The 25,551-nt window shown below is 40.0% G+C and overlaps 1 protein-coding gene across 2 annotated transcripts in view; it reads left to right on the top strand.

Moving 5' to 3' along the window:
* Positions 1 to 14,706: 14,706 nt before the first annotated feature.
* TTC1 (tetratricopeptide repeat domain 1) overlaps positions 14,707 to 25,551 on the top strand; it is a 33,930-nt gene continuing 23,085 nt past the window's right edge. Inside the window, exons 1-2 of one of the 2 annotated variants that reach the window (XM_074916326.1) lie at positions 14,707 to 14,744; positions 15,344 to 15,676. In XM_074916326.1, the coding sequence (XP_074772427.1) occupies positions 15,353 to 15,676 (324 nt within the window). In that variant the 5' untranslated portion in view covers positions 14,707 to 14,744; positions 15,344 to 15,352. Of the gene's footprint in view, positions 14,745 to 15,004; positions 15,231 to 15,343; positions 15,677 to 25,551 lie in introns of those variants that run through there. The other variant, XM_074916325.1, reaches the window with a different exon arrangement.

Below are 25,551 nucleotides of genomic sequence, written 5' to 3'. Positions count from 1 at the left end.
AACGTGTGTGTGCACATGTGTGCCAGCCGCATGTATGGATGCCTGAGAGTGGAAGTGAGCAATGCAGTGTTATTTGTACCCCTCCAGGGTACTCATTGCCGCTGATTTTGCCTGTAAATTCTTATTGTTGTACTTCACTGTACATTAGCACTTTAGAAATGGAAAACAATGTCAAACATTAATTAAAGTAATTTCGCAACAATTTAAACACTTGCACCTATTACTGTAGGACTGCAATTCAGCCAGGATCCCTCATCACGATTTTCCCTTCAAAATAAAACACTCATAGCAGTTAAGTTTGCCACTGTATCTCCTAGGATGCTCTTGAATCTTTCTGCAGTTGCTTCCCTTCCATGATTCCCTTATCACCAACATGTGACCTCTCTATCCTTCACCATGTTCATTTTTGAAAGTTTGAAAAGACCGGCAATGATGAGAGCTCAGAATCTACATTTCAGCACATTAATAAGTGTCCTGTAAACATACAGGCTACCAGAGGATATGATTTCTAAAAGCAACACTCATAAATCACTCCAGATACCTCATAAACAGTGTCGTGGACACAGCACAAAAGAGCACTGACCGCTTGAGGCCCAAAACCCAGCCTTAGGACAAATACACTGAAGGCCTGGTGCTTTCAGCACACTTTGAAAATAGCATTGCACGTTTAGCAGCTTTTACTTTGCCACTCAGAGAAGAGTCAAAACAATGGAGTAGTGTATGTTTCACTGTCATTAATATTTTCAGCTTAATATAGTACTGTAACAGAATTCCTGAGAATATCTTCTAGGACATTTTAGGTCATGTTTGGGAGTTATTTTCATCTCTTGCAATTAAGTGTGAATCATGAAACAAATGACCGCCTTTTTTACATGAAGTGGTACAAACTGTGAAAATTGGTATTTACTGCTTCCTCAAACCGAGACTTTCCTTATTAGGAATTTTGGAGATATATTTTTAAAGCTTGAAACAGAGAATGAACCATAAACAGATGTACTAAAAACACTTAGGGACAATTTAACAATGCTAGGTCCCAAGGGAGAGCCATTTCCTTTTGTTGCTTTAAATGTGTAGCCTCTCATTGACAGGGATGGATGTGGCTTGTTGTTAGATGCAATATCCCGCAGCTCAGTGAGCAATGATAGGAAAATCATGTTCCAAGGTCCTCCCATGGTCCTATGTTATAGTAACAACCACGTAAGTATAATTTAGGTCTTATCCTGACTGAAGTTGTGGTCAATCTCCTATTTCAATAATTCCATTTTGATTGTGGGGAAAGCTGTAATTCCTTGTTAAAAGGACAATGCTTATAAAATTTATAAGTATTATAAAACAGATAAACTCTTGTTGCTCATAGATTGAGGTTGTCATAAAGAATATTCTATCTAACTATGATATACTAGTATGAAGCTATTCTCTTTGGGCCTCCGAATGGCAGAGAACTGTATTTCTAACCTATTCTTATAATTTGGGGGGGGGCGGACCTACAATAGCCTGTCAAATACATCTGGGTTTTGTAAAGCTTCTTCAAAATTACTGTTAATTGGAAATAAATTTGTGTAACCACCTGGCAGCACACTTCAGCTAAATTTTGAGTCACACATGACTTGTATAGTGTAAAGTACACCGAAGTAATGCTATCCATATTTGAGAATTTCTAAGTGAGACTGCAAGGTTTCAGAATAAATAGCACTGCATTACTCTAAAGCTTTTAACTATGTAGCTCTCAGAGTCTGATAATTCTCTTAATTCGTTTCTAATCTTAACAAAGGCTGTGTGATCTCTGATTATCATTTAAGCTCATTAAACAATGACATAATTTTCTAATTGCCTAAGAAATCAGGTAGGCTTTTATCCCATACTTAAGTGATAATAAAGTGTTTATTATCTTTGTATATTTTTACATGTAATGTCACAGAAATGACAAGGAAACTTCCCTTACTGCTTTTTTTAAAAATCTGTAAAATAAGAATTTCAGCCATTTTAGTACTGAAAATCAGCTTTCTCTAAACACTGTAATTGATCAGGGGAAGGTGTGCATTAACATCATGCTGGTCCATGCCATTTAGAATATCTGGTGCCTCTGACGTTATGAATCATATACCAAAATCTTCAGAGAGCCAAAAACACCAAGATGCATGTCCCATGAGCCTTAAAGAGTAGAGAAGAGAAGGCATTCCACAGGCAGACAGTGATATTTTTCCTCAAGAGTTACACTGCCCTTCTGCAAGCTTGAGCTGGGAAGGCTGCTGGACTGTGCAGGGGCAGGGACACAGGCTCATCCACCCCTGCCAGCTTGCTTTCGCTCACAGCCAGCCAGAGCACTGCTGCTCTTCCTGCATCCTACCTAGCGTGGGAGGCACATCTGAACTGCATGCAAAACATATGTGGCTCAAGAGCCACAAGATCTCTACCCTTCCTCAAGCCCAAGTCCTGCAAGTATGTTAAGGGCAACCTCCCTGGGGACATGACTAGGTTCTGCTGCTTTGCCAAGAAAACAGGAAACTAAGAGAAGCTTTGCTTTGGAATTTCAGATACTAGGGAAAACAAGAAGGGTAAAAAAGTTTATTCACCAAGTTGAAGTTGGAAATCAAGAATTTGGAAATAATCACAGACAATCAGAACAAATACACTCTGTCATTTCTAACACAGACATTTATATCAGGCCCCTTTTTTATATTCATCAGGTCACATCCTAAGGGATCATGTCATACAATCCCTAGCATCGGAAAGAGGAAGGAATGCCAAACTGTAGGCTCCAGCCGAGCAGCCAGTCATAACAGAAAGAAGTGAGAACAAGTTCAGGCAATACCTGATATATACTTTAGCCAGAATTTTAACAAACTGTGTCTCATCACTACCCAATTAAATTTGGAGAGCCTGGAACTTGTAGCTGTAACAAATATAAAATGGAAGGATTCCCAATATTTCTCAAAAATACATTTCTCTTCTCCAAGCTTTTTTCCAGGTCATGTACATATCTTGCCATGCTGGGCTCTTCATAGCTATGCATGATATTACATGACTGCCCAAAACCAAGTAGGTGACTGCTCTTCTTCTAAGCTCTTTACTTTTTGCCTCATGAATTCCTATTTTTGTAGGGTCCCATACAGCCTGTTCTCATACTCAGGAACACTGTACCAGTGGGGTCCCATCCATGCAAATAAGCTAAACTACCTAAGAGCTCAAAAGAGTCATGTCACATCTACTCATAAGCTGTCAACAACACCTGCTTCACCTCTAGTCACAGCTTCAATGAAGATAAAGGCAATAAAACTGATAGTAAAAATGGAAAAAAATACATGGATCTGAAGGAGGGACCACAAAGATTACAGAGAAGAAAGTCTGATACACCACCTTAAAATATTAAACCCTTGCAAGGTCACCTGACTTCTCTAGAACAAATCTATTCTACATACCTTTATTTTTACAACTGGAATCTTCTACAACCTCCAGTGGGCAAAGCCAGCCCAAATGAGGCCATGCAAATCACCCTCTTCCCTTTGTTAGTCCTTCACTTGTTGCAATGTTTTCCTTTAAATTAAAACCTATTTGGGTCAGGGCATCATCATCAAACCTTGTGGGACAAGCCCACATTAGCCCATTTTTTTAGTGCAGCCAAAATTAGTTTGACAAGCAGAACATCCACAAGCTAGTGAAATGACAATTGGCACATGATGGTGGTCTGTCAGATGCAACTATACTCCATCATGCATATTTTTTATGCATATTAACAGACCTTCTGATTAACCCATTTTGTGAGCAAATAGATTTGCCTCCAAAGAGGTCTTGCTGCCATTTAGCACAGAAGGTGTTCATAAAACACTGTGAATTTCTCCAGGTTAAGCTACTGTGTGGAGCTTAATCACTAACTAGGGGCTTGTACAAGGCCATTCAGTTGAGAGGCACAGCTGTAATGGCTCACGGAGTATTGTTACAGCCCAGCTGCACATAAATTAAACCCATTAAGCTTCTATGCACTCAGCTATCACAAAAGTGCTTCTTATTTATAAAAGAGTTATGGTAAAATCAATCCAGCTGAATGAGACTGAAACTCTAGACCATTCTACATCCTTTACTCTTTGGAAGTGCAGTTTTCTATTATCTTTCTAAATGTGACAGGGAGAGAAGAGGGGACATTAATATTATAAAGTGCAGTTCTAGTTTGGAAAATGTAAAAATAGAAACTTCCTATTCAACAGATGTGCACTCTGCTCTCAGTTTCTGTGCTTGACTTTCACCTGATACAAATGAGCATAAAACTGCACAAGACAGGAGATGATAATCCACAGCAGCTATGCTATGAAGTTATCAGTATAACTAACAACTGCTTCTTCCCGTTAGTGGCCACAAACTAACCAGCTCATTCCCATAAGAATAAACTGGATTCTCTTTTGATACACTTAACAACAGATATGCTTACCTTTTTCCCAAACCATGCTGGCAGCGCTGTGGGTCACACACTTTGTAGGACAGAACATGGTATTGCAGGGATGATGCATCAGACAAAGAAATACCATTTTCATCCTGAAATGGTCAAAAAAAACCCCTTCAGAATATGAAGACACATCATGCTAGTTTAAGTCACTTTAATGGAATGAAAAAATGTTTCCACCCACTATGAATTTTTTGGGACTGAAGGGGTACTAGTTACCTTTCTCATGAAGCATGTCATTTGTGCAAAAGCTAAGTCATGAATCCCAAGATCAGTAAATCACCTGAAGCAGTAACACAGGGGTCAGGGCACTAACCTAGGAAAATTCCAGCCTCTGCCTTAACAACAGTTTTGTGTTTCATCTCCAGGCTGTCTAATAATCTGCACAGACAGTGCAAGCAGCAGAGAACAGTACTCCTCCCTTTCAGGGGCCTGCACACAGCACTGTGGCATGACATTCCCTCCCCCTTGCACAACGCATCTTGAGGTCACACCTATACAGTGGCATGGCTTCTACAAGAAAAACTTTTTCTCTATGGTTTAAGGCAGTCCCTAGAGTGAAGAGAAATTTGAACCTATGAGTCTGTTGTACACAATGAGTGCTATGCCAGTTGCTGATCTGTAACTCTTGAGTCTCCTCTAACTGTATTTTTTAAAAGAATGAACTTTGCTCTTCCCTCCAAAGTACCGTTGAAAGTGCCTACTCTCAGCAGATATATCTAGACTGCGGATCCCAAGTGTTTGGGGATACCTTCCTGCAGCATACAGCAAGGTTTTGGGGAGGTCCTTGGTTTCAGAATGCCTTCTCTCCTCCCAGCAATGTCCTAGTACATGCCAGCAGGCAGCTTTTAGCTCAGGTTCTCCCAGGTAGTCTGTATTAGATCCCACTGTCAAACACCTAACTCTGCATTGCACACAGTTCACAGGCAACAGTATTTTGTTGTCTTGTATTATCATCCTAGATAACCCTTATTTATGAAGCATATTTTTTCTTTTAGCAACTATTTTTTCACATATTTGTCTTACAAGAGTTTAATACTTTCTAACAGGCCTATGTATAGCATTCAGCAAATACGTTAAGTACGAAAGAAAACCTCCAAAGACTCACAGAAGAAAAGGGAACAGCTCTTTTACATGTAAAGTGGCTCATTGGAGCCATCTGCTCAGCTGACATTACAAGCAGACAGAAACGATATATCTTCTTAAGCTCCCTCTATCCATTACTATTTTAGGTTTGTATACTTATACACACAAACACCTCTAAACTCCCTCATTATTCTCTTGGGATATGTAATTATTGGTTTGTCTATAAAATGGAAGAGAAATTTCTCTCTGAACACACAGTAATCAAAGCATCATTAACCATGCTTTCTGTGGTAAAGTGCACAACATTTTTTTACTGCATTCTCCCTTCTGCATAGAGATATTTGTGCCAGCCAGCTGAGAACAAGCATGACGTCTGAAGGCATCAACGAAATTCATATATATTGGACAGTGTGTAACATCTTCTGGGAAACAGAGAATGAAATCTATATATAAAAATAGATGTGGTTTAGCCTATTCATAGAAAATTCTGGACTCGGGAACAGAGACTTTATTCCAATATATTACTGGAAAACTGCTTTCACCTTTAATTGTAGATAAACATATGAATACATATAAAAGTTTACAAATAACATATTGCTCATTAACTTGCATGAATCCTTACCCTGGTATTTTAAAGAAATGAGACTCACACTATCATTCTGTCTGTCCATCCATCTGTCAACTTTCTTTCTCATCCTCTTCTTATTAGGCTTTGAACTTCATTGATTTCTACCAAATTGAACAAGAAGTTAAATTAAGAAAGGTAATCAATTCTGTATTACAAAAATTTGTGGCTGAATAAAGGGAAGAGACCCAAATGAATGCCTCCTCTCAGGAGGAGACCTTTATAAGTCTGTCCCTTGACCCATTTCAAAGCCTGCCGACTACTAAGTTTGTACATGTTGACATAGGGATACGGTGTAGTTGGGAACTGTCAGTGCTAGGTTAACAGTTGGACTAGATGATCTTCAAGGTCCTTTCCAACCTAGGTGATTGTGTGATTCTGCGTGATTCTGTGACTAGCTAGTCACATCGTCCAGAGGCAGCTAAGGCACATGCTCCCATTTGCCCGATAAGATAGGGCAATGTGGAACAGGGCATGTGGGAGGACAACATGGAAGACAAAGAGGGTGCTGAAAATACCAATGGAGCAGAGTTAAGAGATAAAGGCTGCAAATCCATAAATCAGCCTTTATTCATCATTATGGTCACAGGACAACTTGTTATACCATGTTTATCTGATTGGTTTGTAACTAAAATGAGGAGATGAGCAAAGTCTGTAGAGTAAAGCAAGGATATTATGTCAATTTATGTCACTGACATGGACAGATGAATCTGCATTCCTCTGTTCTCTTGCCTTGGTTGTAAAAGCATAATTGTAAAGCACAATTTATACTCAGTTGTAATCTATGGTTGAGCTTTTTCCTAGAATATCCATAATTTTAGGAATATCACATTCAAATTTGAGTACACAGTTCTAATGACTAATCTGAAACAAGTTTTTTCTGCTTTTTAGTCATTCACAATTATGCACTTATTGCTGATTTTAATCAAGCACCGGCTTAATGTTAAAGTTGCATTTTTTATTTATTCCTGTAACTAGTGAATACCACAGAGATTATAAACTTGTCTCAGTCACTTCACTTTTCCATTAGCATTGCTGAGGGTGTAAGTCTGAAACCAGTGTAAGAAGGAGCATGCCCCAAATCAAAGTCATTGCTAGGGCATGCTATCCCACCAAATGAGTCAGTGACTTCACTATGGCAAACCCTGCTTTAGATACTCTAACGATGTGAATTGACATCGTCTTGAGCTCAAATGAGACATATTCACACTGACTGAACAAGCAGCATCCTTCCTCTACCAAACATGTAAAGAGTGATGAAGGCAAATAGTCTTAATTAACAGGTTGGGCCCTTATTTTATACCCTGTGAACTTGATGAAAGCAATGGAAGACTTGAAAAAATACTGGGATAGGGTCATTCAGATAAGTGGAAGGTGACAGGGAAAGGAAATCTGGTGTTACTGGAAATTTCTTATGTCAAAATATATTAGCTTGACCAATGAAGAACATGCTCTTTATCTAGTAATTCCCATAATCTTTATAGGACTCCAGCCAAGACATGGAAAAAGACAGAATGGATGTTCAAAATTAATAAGAATGGTTCACAATTTCTTTAATAAGTCAACCTAAAAAGCAGATTTAGTAAAACTTTAATTTATAGCTGTGATTAAGAAGCCTTTAATTGCCTATTTCACAATTTCCTTTAAAATGTTCGTTGGGAAGAACAATAATTTGACTCCACTGAGACTTGTGTGCAAATGTTTAATTCTAGCAAAGAACCTGAACTTTATATGACCTCTGGAAAATGGTGATTATTTTTTCTTTGCTTGATTTGTTGAGCTTTGGTTTCTTCACAATGAAGATCAAAAAAGCTGTCCCAAAAAGTAAATTTATCATATGCTCTGGAGCCCGAGGTAATTGTGGAACAGTTCAGCCCTCTTACAGTTAGCTTCGAGTCCAGTCCTGCACTACTGCAAGACAGGGGAGCTTCAGCCGTGATTTCAGTAAGAACTGGATCGGTTTTACAAGGAAAGGAAAGGAATGGGGACCTGGCTTTGAAAATCCAACATCGCCACCTATTGGATTTCTATTCCCGGTGAGATTCACAAATACTCTAATCCAGCTAAAATTCCCGTTTCCCATACCACAAATTCAGCCTCTTTAACGTAAATCAGGAAGACTTTTTCTTAGGGCAGCAAAAGGACTTAGATATCCTGTCTTCAGTTTCAATTGAGTCTCCTCCAGAAGTGATGGCTTCCCAAAGCTCAGTTTGTTTCATCAAAATGTGTTGGGGTTTTTTTACAGAAAAATCCATGAAGTAAAGTTGATTGACAAGTTTACAGGAAAAAAAGTTAACTAAATACTGCAGATACCTTCAGAACTCCCCTCCTTAAACTTTAAGTACATGAAGTGGCAATTTGGTTTCCACAGAAATTCCTGTGTCTTGAAGTTTTATTCTGTTTTATTTTTAAAAAGAGAGAATGCTGTTGAAGCAACTTGGCTCTAGAACCTATAAAAAAAGGAAAGCTGTGAAAAGCACCTCTTCCTTTGATTGAAAGCTTCCAGATATAACATACATTCTTCAAGTAGGAGCTCTTTCGTTCAATCTTCATTTCTAAAATAATTCACCTCCTGTGCAAAACACACAAGTTTACTATAATAATAAAAAATAAAATAGAAGCGATTTTCCAGAATGCTGAGTTTTAGCAGCACAAATTGCACTCTGCTGCAGTACACACCAGACGGCCTGTCTGTACCCTAGCCGTGAGTGCAATGATTTATATGCATCTTTGCAGAGCTGGTACTGTACCAGTATTGCACCCAACGTGGCTTGAAGTGCCTTAATGTCCACATTCACAAACTCTTGTTGTATGCCTGTTTATTTACATCATTCCTGTCTTAAGCAGCACAAGCCTGTTATTTTTCTCAAGGAATGCATACTTTTAAAATACATCAGGAGTTAACAGCAGTAGATACTTTATGAGTTCGAGTGTAAATTAGCCATTTTCACCCAACAACAAAGGCTCCTGCCTCCATGACTGGGTAAAAATAGAGTCCAGCATAGGGATTGTAGTGCAATACTTGACTGAGAGGAGCTGCACTCGGGCAACAGAGCAAGCCCGAAACAGGCTACAGAGAAAAGATCCTTTTGATATACAGAATTCATAACCCCGATTTGCTCTAGCCTTGCTGTGGTCCTCCTGCAAGGTTTAGACATTGTGTGAAAAACAAGAAGCATGCAATACACATTGCTCAGTTTGTGGGCCTCACATTGGCTCTACCGCGTGAATCCTCTGCTGTAAATATTAGTATTTAAGAATGCCTAAAGACAGCAAGATTCAAATGCATATCCTCATAGTCTCTGGCTGTTTGAATCCAGGGGTTTGGTTCTACTGGGAAAATTTAAAGCTCCCTTCAGGCTCCGATTTGAAACACCTTAACACCTTTAATATCATCTGAAACCAGAATGGTATGTGAGACTAAACAAGTTTAGGATCATCTCAAAGTTACATGGGAAAATCCACATATTCCTGAGTTATATAAACATGAAATGTTCATCAGAGGAGCTCAGAACTGGAATAATTCACAGTTCATGGAAACATTTAGAAAAACAATGCAACTTTCTGGAATTAAATATTAAATAATTGTTATCCACAAAGACAAATGAAATATGTGGGTATCACAGGTCTGCAGGAGGGAGTGCAAGCTTTAGCAAAGAGCTGCTTTTACTTATCACAAGACCTAGAATGTTTTCAAAATTATTTTTTCAAAATGCAGGTACATCTTTTTTGTTATGCTCAGCTTTCTTGCTTTTTTACATAAATCAAGCAAATGAGCAAACAATGAAATTCAACAGTAAAGTGTCAACCAATGTGTCCCTGAAATCACTGTAGTTATGCTCGCAGATTAGATGCCTAATTGTGTGCAGAGCCGTCTTGAAAATGTGGCCATAAATACTAGAGCTACAAACTCCCAGTGTGAGATTTAGTTGCCAGGTATTGTTCCCAGGAGTTTGTTCAGCATAAAATCAGCTGGCCTGTAATATTTAAACTACTGTGTGTCTATTGTTACATTTTATGAACATTTTATTCTTGGAAATACGAGAAATTCTCACTGTCTTCAGTCTTGCTAGAAGATGTTTTAGTGAACTCAAAGATATTAGGCTATGAATTTCCATAACTATTAAAAGAGCAGAGTCATTTCACCAACTGCCAATCAGGCATTGCTGTAAAATAGGAACTATTAAGCATTTTTAAAATGTGATATTAACAATATGAATAAAATGCTCCACTCCTCCCAGTTGCCCTCTTGTCTTCTATAATAGTATTAATAGTTACAAGAGGTAGGCAAAACCTAAGTTTATCTTGAAAGCAGTAAGAAAAAAGTATTTGTATACAATGTAGTAAAAAACTTTTGTGTTGAAAACAAAATATAAATCTTCTTTCACATTGGTCCTCTGTATTTCTTTCAGCATTACTGAGAAAGCTAGAGTCACACAATATTCTTCGCTTTCTGCCGCTTTTCTTTTGGCACACTACATTGTATACTTGAGTCTGTTGATCGTGCCAGATAACACTGCTATCATCACGCTGTGGGTTTGGGAAGAAGCGGGAAAAAAAATTTGGAAGGGTAAGGAAGTTTTTGCTGGAGGAAAGTATTGAGATACAGACTCCTTCTCTGACTTTACCTCTTCAATTTATGCCTGTGTTATAGTATGAAAGCGTTCCACTTGAGGTGCTCTGTGACCCTGGATTCTGCTGCATCTCACCCAGAGAGGTAAACCCATTCAAAACACAGAGTAAATCTCAACAATACAAGCTAAGGCTTCCATCACTGAACTCTTATCCAAACATATCTACTTATTCAGGATTATATGTTCTTGATTTTTTCAACAGGTGTTCACTTAAGCAAACACCAATGCTCTGAAAAATCCCTTAGCACCAAGAAGATTAAACAAATGATACCAAGTCTTCATTCTTTGTATATATACAATCTTCAGCTGTTCATACACTTCCACTTACAGCAATGAATCAGAAGTTCTAATCCTAGACTGATTAAAGCAGTAACATGTTCTGTGTTTAAACAAGTAAGATTTAGTGGTACAACTGGCAACTGCCCTATAACCTCCAGGGTAAGTGTTTCTTACTAAAATGCATATGTTTGAAAATATTGTAAGACAACTTGTTCTTGTGTTTTTCAAACATAAAGTAACCTCTGAACACAACACTCCTGTGAGGAAAGTTAAAGTGTAAAGAAGAGAAAGTGAGACATACAGACATGGGAACCTTAAAGACAGAAAGTCATAGGCACTGACTAACATTGATACCTGATGAGGGGACAGAAAGCCTCTGCCTCTTCATTTGCTAGGTGGAGGATGAATCCCCCAACGGAGGGCGGAGAGCCCCCAGTTCTCCTGGCAGGTGTCAATTCCCTGAATACCAGTGAGGCCTTTGGGATTTCACTTCACAGTGGCACTGAGGAGCATTTCCACAGGGGAGAGATTCAGAGACTTCCACTGAGCTGCAGCTTGTTCAGGGCTCAGCCCTGGGGCAACCAACAACCCTAAACAGTGGCCATGAGGCTCAAAGGTCACTCTGCTGATAAGGACTCCTGGGGACAACCCTGTCTTTAATAAAGTAAGACCATGGGAAAGCTTGCCCTTCTTGTTACATCTCGGGTAAAGATTCATAAAGGAAAATCATCCCTAATGAGAGCAGGGAACTGGGGTTCTGGGGTGTTGAACCTTTTCCCCCTTGTTGTGTTGGAAAAAACAAAAATGCTGAATACCCCCCAGTTATAAAGTTCAGGGAGACCCAAAGCATCTCCAGATCAGAGGAGGTGCAGGCAGAAAATTTATATGGTAAAATTTGCTAGTTTTTCTCACATTTCTTCCTATGAAGTCAGTAAGACAGTATGTTTCATCAAAGTTGAGGAAATCTATTTAAAAATGTGATGATAAGGAAAAATTGTCAGTCATTTTGGAATAGTCACCCCATGGGATAGAAGCCAAAGGCAGCAGATAGACTTTTGGATGGTCTGCAACAGGCCTGGCCAGGGACTGGAATTGGGAGTCACAGCATACCTGAAAAGCAAACGTTCCTAGTCCAGGCTCCTACTAAGTTCAGAGCTCTGTGGAAGACAGAAGGCCCTGCCTCACACGGAGGCAAGGTAGTATCTTGCCACTGAGCAGCAGCAGCTCAAAACTTCCAAGGAGATCCAATTCCTGTAGAGTTTTTACTAGCAAATAAACTCTTTTTTGGAAAAGTTAAAATAAAGGCTAGCACACCACCTTGGATGGGTTGCTGACCCCTGATGTCCAGTATTCTTATCAGTTCAATTCCTTCTGGGGATGAAACACCATGACTTATGCAACCCCTTGTGCTCTTTGCACAACCAGAGGAGATTTAAATAGCATTTCCGCAAATTCAAAACTGCATGGATTGATTTTGTACCACAGCTGTAATTTCCTTCTCTCTTTTCAAATTACATGATATTTAACAGGACAGTGTGAAGGTTCAGAAATATTTTCTGTGTCAGAACAAATTACATAGTGCTAGCAGAACAGCAGAAAGGCAAATTTTTGTGGGCTAAATCATTGCAGCTGGGCTATTGCAGAATGCTGAATCTACTTTTTTTATCAAGAGAGAGAGGGAGAAAAATCAGCCATAGAGCTCCTGTTTGCTTTCATTGTAACTAGCCACACTCTTGCCAACTTACTGAAAAGTGTTCCAATCTTCTGTTAATACCCACATCCATCACTGGCACCAACAGACTCAGTCATCAGACATGTTCATTTAGCAGAGCAATCAAACAAATTAAGACCAAAAATGAATCTGGCATCCAAATCTTCAATTTCTACCTCAACTTTGAAATGTCAAACATCCCACAGGCCCTTCAGGCTTCAACCAAAGTCTGGTGATGTCAGTTAAAAGGTCAGAAGTCAGGACACCTCTCAAAATATTTCTAAAGATGCACCTCCTCCTCAGCACTCTCATATGGGATAGATACACTTCAGACAACTAACGGAGTTCAGCCACATTTAGTACTTTCTTGGTATTTTAGCAATGGTGGTTGGTAACTCCAAAAGCGCTGATATGGCTCTAGTAGTCAGCATACTTCCCCACAGTATGAGGAGACAGAAGAATGAGAATCATCCTCTCAATAAAAGATCGATTACCTCATTTGTAAGAACCTGTGTTCTCTGAGGATAATCCGCAACCATGACCCACTGATCAGAACAGATTCTACCTAATCCAAATCTGGAACAGCATATATATTGCAGGGGCTTTTCTGTTGCTGTTGGGTTTTAATATCAGGATTTCTTCTTAAATTAGAGCATTTAAGAGCTTTAATTTAGAGGAACATTTTAAACTTTATCTTTCATCGGAACTTGCTTTCTGAAAAGCTCCTTAAAGCATGGAAAACCTCATAAGAATATGCCTTAGCCACGTCATGGCTTGACATAGTGATTTTCAATAAAAAGACATTGTTTCACATGCCTTTGACTTCAAAATCTGTGAAAATTCAGTTTTGTTTCAAAATTTTGGGATAACCATTTTCAGGGTACTCAATGAATGCATGCAAAACAGGATGAAAGGGAGTTTTATGCCAGTGCTTGATTAGATAGAATTTAAGTCTTCACATGTCACTGGCACAAAAAACCCAAAACTGGAGTCTGCACTGGAAACCACCAGTTCATGGTGCCTTAGAAGGGATACAGCTATCACATGCTGCTAGTCACTCACTAGATAAACTCACCTCTAGGCTAAAGTAGTGCAGGCAACAGAACCTGGATCAGTAACACTGATCTGCTGCTGTAGATATAATCCCTCTTTTTGTCTGTCTACCAAAACTTTTTTTTTCAGCTGATCATGTTTGCACCCTGATTTATCCTTCCAAGCCAGGTTACTTGCCCAAGACCATGCCTCTCCCACCGCCCACCCATATCATCCATAGCCATGCCCTGTGTCTCTTCATCTCCCACACACATCCCATCCCTCAACCACCTCCTGGTGAGCCAGAGGAGGCCCTCACCGTGGATGTGGAGAACTGGAGCAGAGCTTTACCACCCCAAGGACTTCCCACAGCTTTAACTGCGCCTGATCCCTTGGGGATCCTCTGGGCCAACAGCCCCCAGGCTCATGTCCTGAGAGCTGCCCTGCACCCAGCCTAACAGGGGCCTGCTCACAGGCGCAGGTTCAAGGTGGAAATTCTAACCTTGCAGGGAGCCCAACCAACCACAAGAGACCCCCTTCCCGGTGTGCAAAAGGGCTGTGCAAGCAGCCCATGGTCAAAAAAATCAATCTCAGTGCCCCACGTACACGCGAGTGAGACCCTGGGAAGAAAGAGGCCGAGGGGAACACACCGCGGCCCGGCCCGGCCCGGCCCGGCCCGGCTCGGCGCGGCTCGGCTCGGCTCGGCGCAGCGCCCGCCCCTGCTGAGACAGCCGCTAAGCGCCCCGGCCCCGGCCCCGGCCCCGGCCCCGGCCCCGGCCCCGGCCCCGGCCCCGGCCCCGGCCCCGCCCCACGCGCCGCCGCAAGACTGCAAATCCCGGCAGCCTCCGCGCGGCCCTTCCTATTGGCTGGCGCCGGCCGGAAGCGGCCTGCGGGGTGAGGGGCGGGGCGGGAGGCGAGCGGCGGCCGGAAGGGAACGCGCAGGTCTCTGCCCGGGGCCCGGCCCGGCCCGGGGGGAGGCGGGGGTGTCATGGGGGCGTCATGGGGGCGCTGGCCGCACTCCGGCGCCTCGCCTCAGGGGGTGGGATGGGGCTGAGATGACGGAGCTGGGACCAGCTGCCTGTGGCCTGGCTCGGGGGGGCGTGGGGGTGGGTGGCAGTGATGGGGCTGGAGGGGAGCGCGGTGCAGGCGAGGCCTGGGGCGGCGGCGGAGGCTCGCTGTACGCAGCCCGCCGGGGGCCGGTATGGGCGAGGGGGTGCTGAGGCCTGTGGGAAGGCAAGTGTGTGTGACTTAGAGTCCCACTGCAGAGGAAAAGCCGTAGCGTAGCGCTGTGCCGTGCCGGTCCTGGGGAGCTGAGCTCGTGAATTAACTTATTATGGGAGCGGTGTGCTGGTCCCATGTCGCTGTGTAGTGCATAGAAGAAGCATGTATAAGTTGCTCCCTCCTCGGAGGGATGATAGTTCCCCTCAGGTAATGTCAGGAGTACTTTTAAGTATTTTAGAGATTAGTCTGCAGACAAGACATTTAAATTATGCTGATTGAGGGTTATTTCTTTCTATTTCTAAAAACCTAACCCCTCCAAGGAGTCCAGCATGGAAGAGTGTAAAGATGCAAGTTCACCTGAAGAATTGCTTGATCACTTAAAGCTTTCTGATCAGAAGTCTTCAGAGACTGGCCCTAAAGATGCACAGAATCCCAAAAACATTGAAAGTGGATATATACCATCTTCAGCTAAAGATCCCACAACAGCAGATGAGTGTTTCCATGACTGTCACGACTCCTTTGAGGCAAAAGAACCTGTGCTGGATGATGAAGGAAATTTACAGAATGATGAGAATAGCTCAAGGAAGCAGACAGAACTAGATGAAGAATACTTACTAGAACTAGAAAAAGATATGCCAGAGGAGGAAAAACAGGTAATCTGAAGTACCAATGTTGAATCTAAAAAGATACATTTTCAGTCTCATGTTTCTGAACGGTCTGTGACTGGCATGGAAATATACCTTTAAAACTCTTCATGTGTCTAGTTTTACTGTTCTTAATTTCTTCTTTTAGGTAACAGATGTTTCTGTTAACTTTCTTTGGTGTTCTTAATCATCACATTCCAGTGCAGATTTTTTTTCTACTTTCACCAGTGTGTAAGGTTACTGTGACCCAGAGGGATTATATGAAACAAAAATATTCCTGTTTCATGTTCTTCTAGTTTGTGTGCCCTTGTTGTTTTCACCTGATGAGCTGCAAGGTACCTTTCCAGAACTCAAAGCAGTTTTCAAGATAGTTTTCATATTTGAAAGGCTAGTTTGTGTAATACAACTAGTTGGGATTAAATTTGAAAGTATCTTTGTAGATTACTTAAGATTTAATCAAACAAAACACATTAAATGTGGTTTTGTTTGCTTTCAGTGCATTACATTGGACAAAATATTTGGGTAACAAAACTGGATAATGTGGGGGATAGTGAAGTATGTCTTAGGGGAAGTCCAACATCCTCTGTGATGGTGTTTACTCCCCTGTAAGTCTGTGAATCAGGTTTTTTTGACCCTCAGTCAGCGATGTCACTTGACAACAGTTAGTTTTCAGGGTTCTAAGATTTGATGGTCATCAAGTAGTTTTCTAACTTTGAGAAAATCACTTTCAGGATTAGACTTGAGTAATGCAGTAAATTTCTGTTGATAATTATGTTCTCATAGCAAATGGAAGGCTTTCTACTGATATACGGAATTTTTTTTTTCCTAATTTTTTTCAACTTTGGTTCGCAGATGCTGGGGAAGTAAAGATACTAAACTAAAATCTGTGTCCCAGCATACAACTCCTATGATGTTTTTTTTTTAACTTTGTATTTTTAAAAAGTTATATAGCTTGGCCTCTTGAACAGATCGTGTTTCAAAGAACTGATCCAGCCTCTTTAAATCTGATTGATTTATCCAAATGAGCAGTTACTTGTACTGAAATGGTGATGAAAAGTACTACTATATTCTTTGGCAGTTGGGAAAAAGGTGGAATTCTGGCATATTGTAACTTACGTGAAGACCAGCAAACTTTATTTTATAGTCCTGTAGGCATGAATTAGATCTTATTTTAATAAAGGAGATAGAGTCCTTACTGGAAGGCTGACTGCACAATTTGGAGCATTGGTGACATTGAACAACTAATAATGAGGGAAGGAGAGAGCAGAGTAGGGAGTGGCAGCTGACAAGAGAAAATAGGCAGTATCTTAGGAAAGCATTACTTCATAGGGGAAGATAGTGTATTGTACAGCTGTATAGTTTTTATTATAGAAACTCCCAAATCACTAGGAGCAGCAGCAGCAGTTACTACTGTAATGGACAAGTAGTACTAAAATGAGGCATTTGATGAAAAAGAAGAAATTAAGGGTTACATGAAATTAATTTTTTTAAAACATGCTTAAAATATTGTGAATGTTTCAGTGAATTTATTGTGGCTTAATACTCTTTTGTACAGGCAGGTTGATCTTTGCTAATTCAGCTGTCTTGGTAAAGCTTGACCACACTTTCTTAACTGTTGCCTAGCCCTCTCTGTGTTGTATAAGTAAATGAGTGCTGACTATACCTTGCCCAAAAAAGTTGGAAAGCGAAAGTGGCTTGGCAGTAACTTGACTATGCCATGGTCTTACTGTCAGCTACTGTAAATAGAGAATGAGGGGCAGAAATATGCAGAGCTAAGATGCCAGAGGCAACCAAACATCTAAATTGTTTGTTACAAACCAGTATACAGAAATTTAATCAAGTTGTGTCTCAGCTTCCTTTGTGGTAGGATGAGATTTCTGGCCAAAGACATCAGTGAAGATAAAAAGGTAGTTTTTCATCTGTAGTACCGATCGTTATGTTAATATAGCAGTTTCTTGAGGTGGAAAAGCAGTATGGGACTAGTGGGGAAGGGGATCATGGAATATAATCTCGTTGAAGTAGGAATGAGACTAAATGTGATGCTTGTCAGCTGCTTGACCTTGTGGAAGTCACTTCATACCTCTCTGTGTGCCTCAGTTTTGCTATCTGTAAAATGGGCATGGTGATGCTTGCCAGTTGTAATACTTTGAGATCTAATAATGAATAATATGGGGTGGAGGGGATCTCAAGAGATCATCTGGTGCAGCCTTTGCCCCAAAAGGGGCTCTGGAGGTCATGTAGTCTAACCCCCTTGCTCAAAAATAGATCAAACAGAGCAGCCTGCCCAGAGCTGCACAGACGTCTCAGAGCCTGGAGACTGCACAGCCTCGCAGGGCCCCTGTTCCAGTGTTTAACTACCCTCATGGTAGAAACTTTTTTTTTTGTATGTTGTAACTTGTGACCTCTGGCTCCCCTTCTTCTTGCATGCCTACAGGAAGAGTCTGTCTCCATTTTCTCTGAGCCACCTTTTCCCAAGGCTGAAGAAACTCAGTTCTTGTAGGCTGTCTGCTTAGGTCATGATCTCCGGTGCCCTGACCATATTGAGGGGCCTCGGCTGGTCTGCCTCCGGGAAGTCGATGTCTTTTTGCCGGGGTGGGGGGCGTGAGACATCAAATGCATTCCTTCAGGTGCTGAACAGAGGGTAGTAATTGCATTCCTTGGCCTACTCACTACGCAGAAAAAACACATTGTCCTTGTGTCTTTACAGTTTAGACTAAACAGTCCCTTTTTTTCTACTTCCATTTATTGCTTGTACAACCAGGAACATTGTCATTGTGAGTCATGATGAGGCTTCTGCAGCAACCTATAACTTGAAGGCAGGTTCAGAGTTTTGTAGACAAAGTGCTAAAAACTGTGGAAAATTATGTAATAGAATTAAACTCTAGAAAGAGCAGCAGGACTGGAAATCGAGTGTCTTGGTTTTTGTGCTGCTCTTGTTCCTGTTGTATTGTTAGGTAATAATTCTGCACATCAATTTTTGCCTTCTGTAAAATGAGCGGAAGAATCGTGCATGTTGGATACTTGCATTTAGCTTTGTGGAACTCCACTGAAAGGTGCTATGGGAGTACAAAATAACTGTTCAAAGATGGAACGATTTCATTATAGAGACAGCTGCTGTTCTCATCTTCCTGTGCCGTTCAGCTTGGCTTATGATTATACCTAATGAAATGGAGGGATTCCATCTCTTAGTATCACCATAACTATTAGACTGGCAATACTACATTGTGACCTTTGTTTATGTTCCATAGAGAGCTTTCTGGGTGGATTACTGTTTATGTTCCATAGATAGCTTTCTGAGTGGATTATATAAGCAGTCTTTAAAATATAGCTATTTTTTCTCTAACAAAATAGTGTTGGTATCTCTTATAAGCAGAGCTTGAGAAATCCAGAAACTAGAGAGGAATCAGAAGCTTACAACAGTTGTGATAACTACTGAAGTAGCTGATTTGCGTGATCTTGCCCTGCATCACCTTACATTCTCTGTGTAGTAAAACCATGGGAGTGGGTCATTCCTGAATCGCCACTCCAGCTTTCCTCATACTACTTGGAATTGATGGTTACAAATTTTTTTTTTATTTTTAAAAGTGAAACATTATTTTGATTATGAAAAGAATCTGTTAAAAGATGCAGCTTTTAAGAAAAAATACTGCAGTTACAATCTGAAAACAGATGCTGTACATCCATTTATTCTGAGTTTTTCAAACGTTTTAAACCTCCTTCCTGTTACTCAAAAGGTCGTTTTTGAGAACAGGGCAATGTGATTTTTATTTTTTTTTTCAGATGGAGAAAATGAAGCAGAAATATTCAGAACTTGTTTATTTGACTGTTTAGGTTGTGACCATACACTCGGCAGCAGTGCTGTTTGCTACTTAGGCAGTCCTTGATCAGTTATTCTCAGCCCCCTGCTGCCTCCTTCATTGTGCTAGCACACCTCTCAGTGTGAATGTGCAGTGAACCAGTTAGGGGGAATGATTCAGATGAAAAATAATGCTGTATTTTTAGATCAAGGGCAGTGCTGTTAAAAGTAGACATCAAATGACAGCCTCATGATGGCATACAGGGGTAGATGGATTTTCTTCAATTGGAATACTTGCTTAAATAAGAAAAACTTACTATGTGGTTGCAACACCAACCACAGACTATATACTCAAGTCATGAGGAGAGCTGGATGTTAGCTCTGCTCAAATCAAATTTATGGAGCTACACCTTGGTAGTTTGTTGTTTTGTTGTTTTTTTTTTTTAAACTAAGCCCACTGTTATGTTTTAGCAGCTTTAATAAAAGAGTTCTTTTGAGCGATGTTTCCAGTAACTAGGCTGTAGAAAAGAATTTATTCTGGAGATCCAAAGACAGATTCTAGCCCTTGCTCTGTGTGTTTATGCATATCCTATGTGCAAGCTTTCATGGTAGCAGCTCGGAGTAAAAATTCTCATCCATGTACAAGCTGCTGCAGAGATCAGACTGAAGGAGCAAGTGGTTGTGTATTTTCTCTCAATTATATTTCAAGAACCCATACAGTGAGATTTCTAATTTTAAGATACAGGAATTACTTCCAGGAAAAAGTACCGATACCGTAAGAAGTTGTGTCTGCAGAATGAAGCAAAATACGAACTTGCAGGTATATGAAGACACAAACCTTCAGGAAGTATTCTTAAAAACAGATGTAGCATAGAGCCTGGTTATTTGGCTGGACTTGCATCTCTTGAGCTTAAGAATTAAGCAGCCTGAAACAAAATTCACTTTTATAAGATTTTTGTTGTTGTTGTGTCAAAAGCATGCTGATTGCTGCCTCAGCAGAGGCACTGAGCAGTAAATTGCTTTTGATGCATTACAAATGGATTTTTCTGGTTAGTTGTCACTGACAGTGATGGCTTTGACGTTGGTCTAGTCTACAGAATTAATCAGAAGACACCCAACAGCTGTTACATGGTAATTGTTTCAGGCTGACCCAGTCTTCTTCTGGAGGGACACCCATTAATTACGAGTTTATCCAGCAGCAAAATTCTGAATCCCTCATGCTCTTCCATTGTGACAGATGTTGTCTTGTTCTTTGGGCCCTGTCTGGCAAAGACTTCAGCACCTGGCCTAGTAAACTCTTATTTTGGATATAGAACACTCCTTTCTAGCTGCTCTAAGATCCTGAAATAAATATCTCATATTCCTCAAAAGCAATTCCCATCTTTGGGCTGTTGTATGTGCATTAGAGCTACAGCTGGCTGTAATCATGCTGAACATCTATTTTAACACTAGGAAATGTGTCAGCAAGATGAGGAACAGCTCTAGTAGAGGAGATTCTTGATTAGTATCTTGTTAGCAACTCTGTAAGCATTAAGTGAAACCAGTCTTTGAGAAATAGTATTTTTAAATTACACTGAGATCTTTTCAGTTCTGGTCTAAACAGTAAAACTTCTTCCACCTCCCACCCCTGTTTTCTCTAGAAGTTCTAGGATGTGTTAGAAAACACTGTCTTAATCAAGAAATTTCCTTTAAACTGCTCCCCTCCTCACCCTTTCTTCCCCATGCTTCAGGTTGATCACATTGTTCTTCCATAAATTATAACTTCCCCACAGAATTTGCTTTTCCAGAGGTTGAAGAACTGATCTGAGATGGCTTCTCAGGTGTGGTCATTCATTTCAGCATTTGGTGTTTTCCTAGTTTGGGTCTGACCAATATAGTACAGTAACCTTGACTCTTTAGAGTTGCTGTTTTTTCTATAGTATTTACAAAATAAAAGCTAAGGTACAAAATGGAAGGTGGGATATAGTGAAGTGCGTGGGTATTTTGGAGCAGTCCTCAGGTGTTGATCACTTGGAGATGGTCTCAGAACTCTTTTCTGGAAGAATTATGTGGTTGGACCAAACCAACCAGATTGTATTAATACATGAGACAATCCAACTGACTGCACAGCAGTAAAATTTATTACATAAATTACTGACAAATAACAATAAGGAATATATATTTTGTTAACAATTCTCATCAGCATTCAAAATTCATTTATATAGCATTAAAACTTGAAAGACAACTGGGTTTTGAAGGTGTCAATGCAATCTTGTGAAATATAATAAAAGGTGATCCCCTTATTCAAATGACCTACCTGTAATAACCTGAATCCTGTATACAGTGCAGCACCAATGCTAAATATGCCATTGTTTTGGTCAAATTGGAGGCAGAGATGGGTTGCTAGACTAAAACTTCCCTGTCTTATCACTTGCAAAGTAGAACAAAATATCCTTTTAATTTTTCTGAGTTAGAAATCTTGGACAAGTATATTTGAAAAGTGTATCTGTATCTGCTAGAGTAATTTAATTGCAAGTGTTGGTGAGAAGAACATGAACAAAATCTGGAGTTATAATCTCCCTGTGTGATTTACAGTTCTTTGAGTTAAATTTTTAAACAAACATAAAAGTCTTTTGCTAGATAGCATTTTAATAGAGTGAAAAAATACACCTTCATCTTTCTTTCCATGATGCTATCTTATTTCAATCTTATATTCATTTTTGCATTTCTCTGGAAGATGCTGATACTGTCAAATTGAGATCTTTTTGACTTGTGGTGATGGATTAAGTGGTCAGCTCCACTTTTTTTGCCTGAGGCCATCGCCTCTGGAATAGGAACGACTGAACGTCCTGTATTGTCACTCAGGAATATTCACAGTTAGTCTGGCATGTTAACTTAAACTGACTGTCAGAGATGGATGTGGCCTATTGTCTCTGGAAGCGCTGCTTAAGATTTCAGGAAAAAGTAGGGATTTGGTAGTAGAAAGGATGATGTGTCTTTATCATGGAATTGCAATGGGCAGGGGTCGGCCAGAGTCTAGCAATGCTTGTTACTCTGCCCCTTGAGTGTAGAGGGTAGATTTGGCACAGTTTTCAAGTGACATTTCTAGTGAGGTTTGAAAAATTATTTTCTGAGTGACTAAATTGAATCTTAAATTGAAATTCAAATCCTTGAATTCATGATAACAGCAATAGCTTCACAAAACTGCAGGGGGAAGCACATGACTACTAATGGATGATTTAGAACTAAATTGGTATTTGAAGCTTAAAAATATATTCTTTATCTGTTTAAATTCCTTGCTTCTGTGCACCCTTTGAACTCCAGTAATTTTAAATTGAGTGCTACTTGGTGACCTTACAAAAGGGTATGTGAGATGCAGATGTACATTGTCACACGGTATAAATAGCTTTACAGAGAGAGTATGCATTTGCTGCTCTTAGCAAAACTGGAGCCAAGAACAGTTCCCTAGCAAAGTTAAATCAATTGATCAAATAAAATGCATAGGAACAGCCAGAGGTGGAAGCATTGCAAACTAAGGGTGTTCGTCCTTCAACTCTCACCAGCTATATTTAAGGATTTCACTTCCAGCACTTTTATTATAGCAAGTACTTCCAAAACATATAGTGAAAATTTGCAGGTTGCTCTCTTCTCTAATAGTTGAATAATGCTTTAGTGCTTTCATTTTTAACCCTGAGTTTTTTGGCAGAGTAGCTGAGGTCCAGGGACTGTATTTGATGTCCTTTCTTTTGAATGCTGTACTTTATTGTCAGAAGGCCAGGCTGTCTCTTCTCATTACTTCAGATCAGGCCTTGATCTTCAGTACTTCTTGTTTGCCAGGCGGGTTTATGTTAAAATCCTGATTTCTTCAGAATATGGATGATTGTAATTCAGCATCCAAATCTGTAAACATTTCTAATCAGATCCTTTAAGAATCATGTTATTGCAGTTATTTTTTCTGGAATTTAAAAAATAATTTCTTGAGTTTGCATATCAGAAACTAATGCCTGCCACTTGGAATTTGTCATCTTTGTGTTAATAAAATTTGCCAAAAACAAACCTTAAGATTTTGCTGACTTCGAATAGCAGAAAATCATAATGGAGTGTAAGTTGAGGAAGTTGTGCTTGATGCAATGTCATGTATGAGTAGTCTCAGGACATGTAGTAGTAGGTCAAGATATCTTTTCTTTAGACAGAGCATTCTAGGAGTTCAGTCTGACCTACATCCCTCGCTGAGGAAAGGGTAGCCTGCCCTGCAGCTACTTAAATCTTCTGAAAATGAGTGGGTGGGGGCACTGAAATGACATTGTGCAAAATTTGTCCCAAGGACAAGTCACTTGCAATTTTTTCACTCTGGGCTGATATGATCACAATAAAATGATGACCGGTCAATTTGCAATTGTCCGTTGAAGCTGGAAATTTAGCATACTGAGTGAAAAGGTTTTGTCTTCTAACAGTGGTTTAGTTTTCTGTTGGTTTTTCTTGATACCCTGAATTTGAATAGAAGACAGAGACTAACAATGTCCCTTTGAGCAGTCCTTTCAGGTTAAACGTGAATTCATCCGAAATGGTTGACTTTCCACTGCTTTTGTGCTAGGATTTTCCGTTAAAGAAATGTACATATGGAGGAATAAATAATGTATTTATTTCACAAATAGGAACTGTGCTTTAGAGGGCAGTGTGTTAAGGATGTGATGTGCTAATACGCATGCTTTCACATTTTGTGGAGAAGCCAGAGGAATTTGGTTTTAGGGATAGTCTGCTCCTGTGTATTGTTTATGGGTCATGCTTCAAATGCAAATCAAGAATGATGCATGAAGTACGCAATTAGACTTTATCTTTTTGAAAAATACTGTGCAAACTTGTACAGTTTGGAACTCAAGGGACTGTCTGAAACCTGTAACACAGGGATATCTTGAAAATGTTGGTCAAGCTATAACAGAAATACTCGTTTTGAACCAGGACTGCATTGCTGCTTTCTAGGGAGGTGAGTAAGCTGCAAAACCGTATACAGTGTTCTTAAAATGCTGATGGCTTCTCAAACATGTATAGACAACTTTTCTGGTCAAATAGTCAGAAGACCACAAGACTGTGCCTGACATTTGTATGTCTGTAACAGTTACGTGACTAATAGTCCTCCATCCTTCAAGTTTGTGCAGTTACATTCACAGGCAAGAGAACATAGCAAGGAACAGGCTTTTGGAGGAGGAGAGTGGTATGAATCATCAGCTTCCCAGTGTGTCCTTAAACTCTTCACTTGCTCAGAACTTTCATCTGCCCATGTTTCTGGAGTGAATATGGCCATACAGCCACCTTGGTCTTTCTTATGTGCTGTTGAGACTCTGTCACAATTGTCTTGGCTACCTGAGAAAGAATTCCACAACTGAAGAATTGGGGTTTTGTTGCTCTTACTTTTTTTTCAAATATAAAGCTTATTCATCAGAAGCTGTCTTGCTGCAAATCACTTTTAGTATTTAATACTTAACTGGGGTAAACATATAATAATGTTATAATAATTTTAATAAAATGAAACAAAATAATAATAATACAGGTAAAGGTTTCCGTCCAGTATTTCTTGATTTTAGGGTTTTTGCATCAGTCCTGTGACCATGCTGTAGTTCTCACTTTATATGAAAAAAATTATTTCATTATTGTAGAGTTGTACTCTACCTTATGCAACAGTGAATCAGTTAATGGCACTTAAAGGCCAATTCTAAATAGGCCGTGAGCAGTGAAGTCAGTAGGACTAGTGTTTCAGGCATTTCTTTTCTTGAAAGAGGATTGTCTATGTAGATCTTCCATGTTTTCCAGTAGGATCATCATCTCCAAACCTGTTCTCTGGCTGCTTTGTTCACTGGTATGAAAATTACTTCTGTTGTGCATCCACCCTATATGCATTCGGGATGTTTTAAAAATTTCTGTGGAGGGCTGACTGCACATGTGCCATTGACCTTGCTGGAGCTGTTCTGTGTGGCACTTCAAAAATTTGGGTACAGCTTTCAAATATAGTTACATACTCCCTGTGCTGAACAGCAGAATCCTGCATATATACAAAGAATTTGTGCTTTCAATGCAGTTTGTGCCTTAAGTGCTTAGATCTGTTTGTATGGTC

This window comes from Athene noctua, chromosome 12 (genome assembly GCF_965140245.1).
Source record: "Athene noctua chromosome 12, bAthNoc1.hap1.1, whole genome shotgun sequence".
NCBI lineage: Eukaryota > Metazoa > Chordata > Aves > Strigiformes > Strigidae > Athene > Athene noctua.
The sequence above is the reverse complement of the archived record's forward strand: the minus strand, read 5'-3'. Positions and strand labels throughout refer to the sequence as shown.